The sequence below is a fragment of the Mustela erminea genome, chromosome 3 (genome assembly GCF_009829155.1).
Source record: "Mustela erminea isolate mMusErm1 chromosome 3, mMusErm1.Pri, whole genome shotgun sequence".
In the NCBI taxonomy this organism is placed as follows: Eukaryota; Metazoa; Chordata; class Mammalia; order Carnivora; family Mustelidae; genus Mustela; species Mustela erminea.
The window spans coordinates 101,315,074-101,326,733 of record NC_045616.1 but is presented as its reverse complement, the minus strand read 5'-3'; the positions used below and the strand labels follow the sequence as shown (position 1 = coordinate 101,326,733).

The 11,660-nt window shown below is 50.6% G+C and overlaps 1 protein-coding gene across 1 annotated transcript; it reads left to right on the top strand.

The window, feature by feature from the left end:
- Positions 1-334: 334 nt before the first annotated feature.
- MSX2 (msh homeobox 2) lies at positions 335-6,476 on the top strand. The gene is made up of 2 exons (XM_032336989.1): positions 335-832; positions 4,750-6,476. The coding sequence occupies exons 1-2, from the start codon at positions 454-456 to the stop codon at positions 5,172-5,174; spliced, it is 804 nt and encodes a 267-aa protein (XP_032192880.1). The 5' UTR covers positions 335-453; the 3' UTR covers positions 5,175-6,476.
- Positions 6,477-11,660: the final 5,184 nt, after the last annotated feature.

Here is an 11,660-nt window from a genome sequence, read left to right as displayed (position 1 = left end):
TGGCGATGGGGGTTGGGGGAAGTGGGATGGGCGCGAGGTGCCTTTTTAAAAAGGGGTCAAAAGAGAGAAGAAATGGGACTCGGCGAACTTCCTCTTTAAATAATCGGCCTTAATTACGCCATGGACTTTTCAGTTTTGGCGTGATTATAACCCTTGAGGGATCGCCTAATAACAACTCTGCTGACTGCTCCTGTAATTAACTCCTAATTTATTTCAAACAGGAAAAAAAAAAAAAGGCCTCAGCCTCTTCCAGGAGAGCCAATCAGAGACGAGCGTCTGTGGCGTCAGCGCCAGAGCCGGCGCCGATTGGCTGAGCCGAGTCTCCCACTTCCCCTTGGAGGAAAGGCACGGCTCCGGGCGCGCCCCTCCCGTCTCCCCCCAAAAAAGTTTGAGTCGCCGCTGCCGGGTTGCCAGCGGAGTCGCGCGCGGGGAGCTACGTAGGGCAGAGAAGTCATGGCTTCTCCGTCCAAAGGCAATGACCTGTTTTCGTCTGATGAGGAGGGCCCGGCGATGGTGGCTGGGCCGGGCCCGGGGCCCGGGGGAGCCGAGGGGGCCGCCGAGGAGCACCGCGTCAAGGTCTCCAGCCTGCCCTTCAGCGTGGAGGCGCTCATGTCGGACAAGAAGCCGCCCAAGGAGGCGTCCCCACTGCCAGCCGAAAGCGCCTCCGCCGGGGCCACCCTGCGGCCACTGCTGCTGCCCGGACACGGCGCCAGGGAAGCTCACAGCCCCGGGCCGCTGGTCAAGCCCTTCGAGACCGCTTCGGTCAAGTCGGAAAACTCAGAAGACGGAGCCGCGTGGATGCAGGAACCCGGCAGATACTCGCCGCCGCCAAGTGAGTGAGCGTCCGGGCCGGACAAGGGACAGGCGGGTCCGCGGATTTCTGGAGGGAGCTAGGGGGCCAGTATTCCAGGCCGGGGGGTACGGACACCCCTCTGCACTCTGCTCCCGGGAGAGCGAGCCGGCGATTCGTGGCTTGTTGTCCCCAGCGTTCCGCGAGCCGGCGGGAGCCAAGACACCCTCTGGGTCAGGTCCGCGCAGCGCGCGTTCGGGATCCCCTAGCCGTGCAAAGTGTCCGACACAGTGGAGGATTCGCCGGTCTCCGAAGGGCGAAGCCCAGCAGGTTTGCCGGGTCGCTCGGTTACCCGCTTCTCTAGCCCTCAGCCCCGCGCTCCACCCACTTTGCTTATTTTTGTCTCGCCGTCCGGCGGGTTTCTGTCTGGAGAGTGAAGAGGGATCCACTTTTAATGAGCACTCGAATATACGCCATACAGAGTCGGAGGTGCCTTACCTCCTTTCAGAGTTCCCAGCCCAGCGAGATGGGCCCTCTTACAGATAAGACTAGCTGAATTCTAACCCCCGGTATTGGGTAGAAATCATAATCTTCCCCGGGTCCCGCGGGTTTCCGAGTAGGATCCCATGAAGGGATGGCGGCAGAGACTGAGGCCGGGAGGAACTGTCTCTCTGTCGTCCTGGCAGCTAGCACCTTCGCCCAGAGCGGGCTAGGGTCAGAAGAGAGCGAGGGCTCCCTCGGCTCATAGTAATAATTAACAGCATTCCAACAGCGCTTGAGAGTTCACAAAATGATGCTCGTTAGTTCACCAGATCCTAATATCACTGGAATCCTCAAGTGTAGGGAGAAGAAGCACAGGAGAAGTGGTTATTCCCAGACACCTGGACTTGAAAAGGACTGAACTTGCTTGACCCAGGTCACCAGCAATGGCTGAATTGGGCAAGGGGCCCTGGTGTCTAAGCTCGGCTCCTCTCTAGGATGTCCTGACCATCTTTGATCCCTGTCCCCAGAGAAACCAAGCAGAGGTCCCCACACCAGCACCCCGCTTCCTGCCAATGAAGCAGGATGGCATGCAGGCCCAGGAGAATTGATTCTCTTCCAGCTTTAGCACTTATTTTGGGGCCTGGGTCTTTGTGCAATTTGGAGAATTCATTCCCTATAGCCCCTTTTATTTCTATTTCTATCTCCTGGCCTTTAGGATTTCTCTACCCCCACTGCACCTATAGAAAAGGTGAGAAAGAAGAGTCTGCCCAGGGACTTTTTCCAAAGCTGGGAGACACACACACCTTCCTTCATTTCCTTGGGTCAGCCCTCAAGACTGAGATGCATAGTATTTGGTGAACAAAACAAGGCCATATACCCCAGGGGCAATGGCTGTCCCCTCAGGCATAGCTCTCCACCCTGTTAGAAACTCCAAAAGATTCAAAGGGTGTGGAGATTAAGGACTCAAAGAATTTAAACTCAAGTTTGCACAGTGCTTTATAGCACTTTTCACCATATTATCTTATCTGATCTCTGTGTGGCAGCAGCTGGCCTCCTGGTAACAGACTAGGACATTTCAGAAGAGTTCAGAGGAATCAGCACACACTGAGTTTGGGCTTGACGAACAGCCCTCCCCCACGCCCCCACCCCAGAACAAAAACAAAAACACGTTGGCAATATTTAATGATCACCTATCCGGTGGTAGACAGGGCTCTGAGTATTCTAAAATATAGTACTCTGAACCACACAGCACAGTATTACCCATTTTATTGATGGTGAAATAGAGGCTCAGAAACTTAAAGGAACTTAATTTGTTGGACAAATACTGAGTGCACATGTGTTTCTAGGCCTGGGTCAGTATTTGTCCATGATATGCCCATCAGCACATGAAGGATTCGTCTTTCAGGGAGCGGTGTCCAGAGGTCAGAAATCCCCATTTCCCTAGGCCTTCGGGTTTTGGGCTGGCAATTCCCCTCTTGCTCTGTAAACCACTCCACTCCCCCCACAGTGAGGAGGAACTTGGGGAGGTGTTTGGGGGGCCCTGGGTTTGACCTTCCCATGATAAAAATCCAAGATTCTGGAGAAGGGATTTAGTTTTAAAACAAAAAGTGGTTCATTAGCTCTTTGGGCCTAGAAAGGGCAGCAGAAGCGCTGTGGTTAGAATGGTGGGTCCAAGGAGCACCTAGCACCAGAGCCTGGGGCAGGAGGGAGCCACTGGTCTGGCCAGGTTTGTTATTTGGAGGAAGCTGTTTTGCTTTGTATAATCGCATCCATTCTTTGACTGATTTAAAATGGTTGTGGGGGGGGGCGGTGAGGAGTGTTGAGAGGAAGCCTCTTAGCTTTATGGCTTTGATATTTTGGGTAATCTCTGTAGCCTGGGTTTCCTAGTTCACATGTACCCTCTAGGAGCAGCCGGGATGACCGTTTAGGGCACAGAGTTCCTGCAAACATCGAGCAGGATCCAGGGTAGACACTAGGAGCTTGGTCTGTGCCTTGAAACAGCGCGCTGGTCTGGTTAAGTGAAGGGTGGAAGCAGATCTCCGGGAGTCGTCAACAGACAGGGTTGTACTTTATGTGTAAATCAAGAAGTAGGTGCCCAAGCTCTCTGGCTTATTTAGGGATTAGCATATGCAAAAGTTTAGACTTCTGTGTACCCCATCCCTCTCTCAGGTTTCTGTTTTTGATCCTCTCCTAGAAGCTACTACCTCTTAACTTTTTAGTCACTACAGTGATGGTTAATAATGTCACACTAGGAGGAATCCCTTTTGTTGGAAATGGAGGCTGGGTGGGACTTACTGTGTCACCCTCAAGTATGAAGTGTAAACTCTTTCTTGGGCCGTCGAAGTAACTAAACAAGAAATGCGACATTCTCCCCATGAGTACTGCGGAGTTACTATTGTGGCTGCTTTTGGAAAATTAGTGTAGCTCATAAAAGCCAAATGCAGAAAATTAATTGTTTAGCCTTCTATCCCACAGCTCTGCATTCCTGCCCCCGCCTCCCTTTGAGGAAAAGAAGCCCCCGAGTTAGTTGATGTTGTGGAATCAGAAGGATGCCCAGTCCTATGACTTCCTCTCACCAAATCCATTTCAAATACGGGGTCTGCATGCGGTTGGCATACCTTTATTTTGCTTGTTATTCCCTCTTTCTAAATTCTGGTGACAAACTAATCATTTACACATTTGCTCTAAACCAGAGAATGGTTAGAGATGACTAAAATGTCATCACATGCTCTCAGCTCCAAGGCAAGCTTGATTTCCCCTGACATTTACATTTATGAGCAAGCTGATTTTGTCCTCCTTCTTAGTAAACTTTATATTACAGAAGCACCCGGCCAAGAAACTTCTCCCACATCCAGATCTGTAAAATGATGTTCAGGTTTTAGAATCTGTAGACTGGATGGGATGACAGCTCTGCGGTTGTTTATTGCATGGGGCTGCTCCTGATCAGGAGATGCTATTAATGTACCACAGAACTTTATCTGCAGGATTGTCCTTCATAAATACGCTGGCGCACTCCAGCTTTTCCTGACGTGGAGAGGGGACTGACCCAGTTTAATAAGACCCTTTTTTACTTGTCTTCTTATGGGCTTATCTCATCATCTTAGAGAAGCGAGGGTTGTCAGGAACCCAGTTCCCCATTTGAAAGACCAGAGAACTTAAATGGGGTTTTGTTTCTCAGAGAATACTCCCAGCGCCCTTGAAGTCGGTTCATAGCTGTTCTAGTTCCATTATCCGTAATGCTGTTGTTTCCCCTATGGAAAGTTCCATACACTGTGAAATTTCCAAATATTTTGTAAAAAGACTCAATTTCTTAAATAAAGCCATTTAGCCATTTAAATATGCTCCTCCCGTCCCACCCACCCCCCCCCATATGGATTTGACTGGAAGTCCCTTTTTGAAAGCTGAAGAGGGAGGTCCTTGCTGGCACACCTGGGAGAAAGCCACTTTTGCTAATTCCCTCCCTCTCTGTTCTCTAGGACACATGAGCCCCACCACCTGCACCCTGCGCAAGCACAAGACCAACCGGAAGCCGCGGACGCCCTTTACCACGTCCCAGCTCCTCGCTCTGGAGCGCAAGTTCCGCCAGAAACAGTACCTCTCCATTGCAGAGCGGGCAGAGTTCTCCAGCTCTCTGAACCTCACAGAGACCCAGGTCAAAATCTGGTTCCAGAACCGAAGGGCCAAGGCGAAAAGACTGCAGGAGGCCGAACTAGAAAAGCTGAAAATGGCTGCAAAACCTATGCTGCCCTCTGGCTTCAGCCTCCCTTTCCCCATCAACTCGCCCCTGCAAGCAGCATCCATATACGGAGCCTCCTACCCTTTCCATAGACCCGTGCTCCCCATTCCGCCCGTCGGACTCTATGCGACTCCAGTTGGATATGGCATGTACCATCTATCCTAAGGAACACCAGCTCCATAGACTCCATGATGGATGTTTGTTTAAGTGGGCCCCCCCCAAATGGCAGTACCAAGCCCTTAGGCCTGCTCTGCAAACCTTGCATGCATGCTCCACCCCAAGAGGCCTAAGAACTATGGCCACAGCCTTAGTTCGAATTTGTTGTTTAGGCTGAGGCACCAAGCCCCATTTTCTTGGTGTGATCTTCTACATGCCCCCTTCTCCTTCCACAAAGATTGGCTCTGGTGGTTTTTATATATAAATATATATATAATAAAATATAATGACATTTTTATACAGCAGCCATAAAAATGCAGATTATTTTGAAAGGCAAAATTTATATTATGCACATATGTATACTTTTTCTACCTATCACTTTCCTAAAAGAGACTGCATAAGTCCAGTTGTTTTTTTCTTATAGGAGAGACCAATGATTTGCAAAAATTGCTGACATTTGGTGATTTTGATGGGATGATTGCCTTTTGCTTATGGAAAACAAAGGTTAGAATTAGACAGGATGCATAGGAAGTAGAGATGGAGAGATTCTTCAAAATGACCAGGACACATCGTGTTTTTTGCATTTTTACATGCATTAAAAAACTCATTAGGTACTACCCTCTGTGGCCCTATATTTTTCCTTCTGTCCACATTGTTACAGATTGTTAAAGTTTTAACTTTTTTTTTTTTTGTAAGATCAATAAAAGGGGGGATGAGAAGAATCCTGAGAATGCCTTGGGGGTAAGGTGGGACCTGGAAGTACTTCCTAATTCCTCTCAAGGCTGTTGCTTAACTCCATTTCAGATAATTGGAGAGTGAAAAGTTTAAAGCAAGCCTGGGGAATTGATGGTTTCTGTGAAATACTAGGTACAAGTCAGTCCTCACACACTGCAAAGGTGATGGTGGGGGCGGGGAGTGTAGTTAATTCTCTGCTTAAAAAAATAAATACATTGTAACCATTACCTATATGCTAAATATTCTTAAACAATTAATAGATCCAGAAAGAAAAAAAAAATCATGCTTTCTCTGTGTGTGTACCTATTGTATGTGCTAAACTTATTAGAAAAATTTATATACTTTTTAACATGTTGGGGGCAGAGGGTAAAGCCATGTTTTGACTTGCTAAAAATGGTGTTGTCAAACAGCCCATTTAGCTCCCTGGTATTTCATCTTTCTTTCCATCTCCCCCCACCCCCCACCACCCAGTATACTTTTATCCCTTTGAAAGGGTGCCTTGTATAATTTTATATATTTTATTGAAGAGTTATTTCTTATCTCTTATTCTGAATTAAATTAAACATTTGTTTTATTGCAGTAAAGTTTGTCCAAAGACAGTTATTTTAAAGGGGGCTCTCTGTTCCTAGCTGGATTCAGTTAAAACAACAACAAACAAACAAAAAAACCCACCAAGACTGGGGGAGGGGGCCAGTGGTTTTAATTATGATATTAGTGTGAATCAATTAAGATTTGTGCCCAGATTCAGCCTGGGGTAGGGGAGTGGATTGAAAATGGCCAACGAAATACTTTGAAACATTTCCTCTGGCAGTTTGTGTTACTCATGGAAAAGAAGTGGAATTGCTATTCCTTTTTCAAACTCTGGTGAAAGATGAGCTTAGAAGAAGTGGAGGGGCTGAGGGATCCGGCAGGTTTGTAGATGATCAAGGGAAAATCTTGAACTTGAAATCTCCCGGTTAACCATAACAGCAACAGATTTAAAACTGGGGGAAAGGGACCTATAGCTCTTTGCAAATGGATATTGTAACTAAAAGCATTCCCTGGGTTGGGGGGTTGGGGGGTGGATGCCTGCTGCCCTTTCAGGAGTGTGTCAAATCGCATTCCGTTTACCATTCCTAACTCCTTCCAAGGAGATGGACCCCGAACAAATGCTCTTTTCGGTTTGAAGGGGAAGGTGGTTCATTGAAGTCCCGTTTGCTTTGCAGCTTTCCTTTCCACTGGGTACAGAACAGGGTCAGACTTCAGTTTTGAGGCATAACCATTAGAAAGAAAAAAAAAATCGGCAATGGGTGGGGGAGGCTAAGATGGATCTTAAATTCCGCTTTTTATTGCACAAATAAATCATAAATGGCTACTGATGATGATACCTTTGGGAGGTCTGTTTTCCGATGAGAAGCCCCGGTGACCCTGGGAACGCGGGCAGAAGGGAATGGAGAACTTGCTGCGGAGGCTGAGCGGTGGGGAGCTCAGGGGCTCACTAGCACCGGACATCTACCGAGGACTGGCGCTTTCGTCTCACGTTCTCACTGCGCTGACACCCATTTTGGAGGTGGGTGCCAGAAACTCCATTTCCAGGTCGGGTGAAAGCTCCCAGGCGTCAGGCAAGGAGTCTCAGATGTCCCAGCTCGACCGCGAGCGAGATCGAAGCGCAGGGACTTGCTCCGAAGCTGGGGGCCATTTTTTGTTGCTCCACCAATGCACTCGCGAGCTGAGCCCCAGGAGTGTCCCGAACCTCCCCAGTTTTCGCCTTTGCCATCCCGCTGGGCCTCCCTAGCCCCCAACTCCTAATTCCAGTCCGGAATCCAGCCATTCTCATTTATGGGATGCGTTTTCCAAAGGCCAAAGCCCTTCCTGGTTTCGTCATCAGCCACCAAGTTGGGTCCCTAATTACCCCGTCCACCGAGCTTCCTTCCCGGCGCCGCTCGACCCCGCAGCCTCGGGCGATCTCGGCCCGGATGGGGGATCGGGAGACTCCAGCTCCGGGTTAAGACAGCTTGCCCCGTGAGGAGGGCTTCGCAAACCAGGGTGCAACTGGGAGAATAGGGGCTGTGACCTCCGTGGCCAATGGGGTGGATTGGAAACGGTCTGGGCGACTGTGCATTACCCCAATCGCCTCAAATCCCAAAGGAAAAATGAGTCCTGGAGAGAGAGAGAGAGAGAGAGAGAGAAAGAAAAAAAAGAGTGCCTCGGGCTCAAGCATGCACACCCTGGGCGCTACTAGGTAGATGGGGTGATCCAAGTGAGAATGAGGCCAGATTGCCGGGACTTAGACCACAGCCACAGGTCCCGGGGCCCCCGCTGCGGTGGGCCTGGCTTTGGTGCTCCCTCCAAGACTTCTGCCCGGCTTTTGAGTCGGCCCTTGCCAGAGTCCCCACCTTACTCGGGCTTGGTGTGCCGGGCGTTACAGAAGTTCCAGAGACTGGACCAAACAACCTGGGGCGGTGGGAAGACCTGGACTCACCCAGGAACCTCGCAGTCATGCCTGCAGAATGAAAGCCCAAGATGCCAGCAGGCTGCTGACCTTGGACATCCTCGCCCAGGTGGCCAGTAGCCTGGCACACCCATCTGTGCATCCTCCCATACGTTCAAGGCTTTCCACCAAACTTTTCTAGAAAGACAGCACTGCTTTAGGGACAGAGGGGAAGAAAGGAGAAGAAATCACATTTCTTTGAGCTCCTGCTCAGTGTGGCCAGAAGTAGGCATTTTCTCGAAAGTCTCATTTAATCCTTGCACACGCCTGGGGGAGATGTCATTGATGCCATCTTATAGTCCTGGAAACTGAGTCTCAGAGAAGTTGCTCAGGAGGGTCACAGAGCCAGTAAGGGGCAACAGCAGAATTCAGGCCTAAGTGGGAGCCTGGTGACAGGCATGAGGGCTGGCAAGCCCTGGGGGAGCTGTCTTAGACGTGATGTAGGGGTCTCAAGAGCTCCCCAGATTCCCAAACCCTGAGAGCTCATCTCTGAAGCATCTCTCTGCATCCCCTTCTCCACCTTACTTGGGCAAAGTGGAGGGGGGAGCCTTGCCACTGAGTGCCTGCTTCTCCATCACTGGGGACCTGGGTCTCAGCCTCACCCCGCTCCCCCACAGCAGCCCTGCGGAGACAGCGCCTGGGCAGGGCCCGCGGGAGGTAGGCAGCAAAGGACCGGCTGGCTGAGAGCAGGCACTGGTAAAACGTCTGCCTGACCTGACTGAAAAGAGGATCCTTGCCTTTGAGCAGAACCTTGTCTGACCGAATGAAAACTCCCACGGCCATTCTTCCCTATAAAAGCCGCTCATTTGCCACGGGTTGGAGAGCCATTCCCCCACCCCCACTCCCTCTCCGCTGCTGGGTTTGGAATAAACATAAACCTCATTTATAAAAGAACCCACGTCACACACACACACACACACACACACACACACCCTCTCCGAAAGCACAGGGCCCAGTTGGTGAAGTTGATTGTGCCCGTGTCCTCCTTCAGTGTAAGAAAAACAAAACAAAACAAAACAAAACAAAACATTTCCAGATTGGTGATGCTGTAGGCCTCTTTAATGAAATTGGTCAGAGAGTGATGAAGAAAAGTCTGCTGTCAACTCCTGGACCCCTCTACCCCTCTCCCACCCCCAACTTCCCAGCCGCCCCCTCCTCCCCTCCTCCTTGCTAGAAACTAAATAAAAAGCAGTTAAAATTACTTTCCAAAATAGCCCGCTTCAAAGCGGAACAGAGGACCAGGCTTCGGGAATCCTGAGTCCTGCCTTGATAAGGTTCGTAATAATCAAATCCAAACTCCATCCACCTCCCCTGACTCTTTCCAACCTCCTCCGGACCCCTCTGCATTTGTTGATGAAAACACTTTGATGTCCTGAGTCCTCCAAACAATTATTATTATAATTTTAAACAACCTGGTATTTTCCATTACTAACGGCTCGAGCTTTGAAGTTACACCTCATAATTTCCTAAATTAAATAAATCATTTTAAGTTTGCACTGGGAGGCTTTTAATAGCAGAGAAAGGAATATCATTATCTTATTGAGACCCAATTGTGGTGGCTCCAGCATGGCTGTAGCTAGGGGCAAAGTAGGCTCACTCTAACAGACATACTTTATTAACCTCCCATAACTCTTGAAAGAACATTTTTATATTTTCTTTGATTTCCCCCCTCCCTCTCTTGTTTTAAAGCTGTCCCAACCTTTAATTAGTGCCTAATATGAAAAGCATTATTTTTTTAATGCTATGTAATTTACCAGCGGCAACAGGCCAACTTAACAATTGTTTATTAGACTTGGTTTTTCACACAGGGCAAAGAATGCCGCTCCAAACCCAACTTTTCATGGGTGGTTGCACTAATTAATACAGTGTCTGAGGCTCCTAGGGGGTTTTTTAATATTGAAGCCTATGGGGGCGGAAGGGGGTTTTAGAAGTCCAGCTCCTGCCGACGACGTTCTCGCTCTGATTTCTTTCATGCTGTTTTGATCCTGTCTGTGGAGTCAGCACAGACAGAAACTGCTCTCTGGCCCGGGAGACTCCAGGGATCCCGAGACAACGGGCCGGAACCTCAGAACCTCCACTTGCGATTTATGGCTTGTGGGGTCCAGGCTTGGGGTGCAGGCAGCCCACCAATCACTCTGGGCTTGGGGTGGGGACCCCCTCATTCAGCCTGGAGGGAGAAGGAGCTGGCCTGGGCTTGGGTTGGGCGGGAGTTAGGCTGATGGGGGCAAATGCCAGGGCCTGGCTCTGGGCACAGAACTGGCTGAGATGGAGGCAGGGCTGGGACGGAATGGGTAAAGCTGGGGAGGGACCCAGGCCAGCGCGGCCTCCCCTTCCCTTCTCACTTCTTTCCTCCTCTGTTTCCCCATTGTTTCTCTCTCCTTCCCCACCTCATCTTTGGCTTCTTCCCTCCCCCTTTATCTCCTCTTTCTTGTCCTTTTGGGCTGTCTCCTTTGTTTCCCTGTCCCTACCCTTCATTCTTTTTCATGTTTGTTCCACTTTACATCTTCAGTTTTTTTCTTGTTCTCTACTTTCTCACCGTCTATACAATTCCTTCTAGCACTCCCATTCTCAACTTTCTCTTTTACCCTCCCTTCCTCCCTCTTCTTTTCCTGCCGCTTTGCTCCCCCATTGCCTCTCTCAAGATCTTTACTTTTTCGATTTATTCTCATCCCCACTCTCACCTATTTCTCCCCTTCTGCTTCTCTGTTGCCTTTCTTTCTACCCCCGGGTCCAGCGATTTCGTGCGGGATTCCCGGAGTCTGGCCAGGGCGGGTCTGGCCTGGCCTCTCTGAGCGCGCGGGGCCCTCGCGCAGGGGGCTCCTCGACACCAAGTCCCTTCCGCGCCCTTCACTCCCCTGCTGCACCTGGCCAGCGAGCAAGGGAGAGACCCCTGGGCGGGAGGAGGGCGCGTCACCCGTTTTGTCCCTGGATCAGCGGTCGGCGCGGGCGAGAAGGGCAGCGCCGGGCGGAGAAGGGCCAGGTCCCCGCGCTCGGCCCCTCTGCCCCGCCCGCCGCCGGCCGCCCGTTTGATGTCGCGGGCCCGGCAGGAATGCGGCCGGGTTATCAATCACCCAGCTGGATCCCGAAGGTCTCGGCCTAATCACATTTAATTGCTCGTGGAGGCCCACTCTCGCCCCGGGCCGGCCGCCGCGCTCAATTACTCCCCAAATACCTGCCATCAATAAATGCGCGCTGACAGCGGCCCGGCCCGCTCCGCTGGCCCAGGAGACCTCAGCCCGCCAGGCGCCCGCATATCCCCACCCCCGCACCCCATCCCCCATCATTAAACT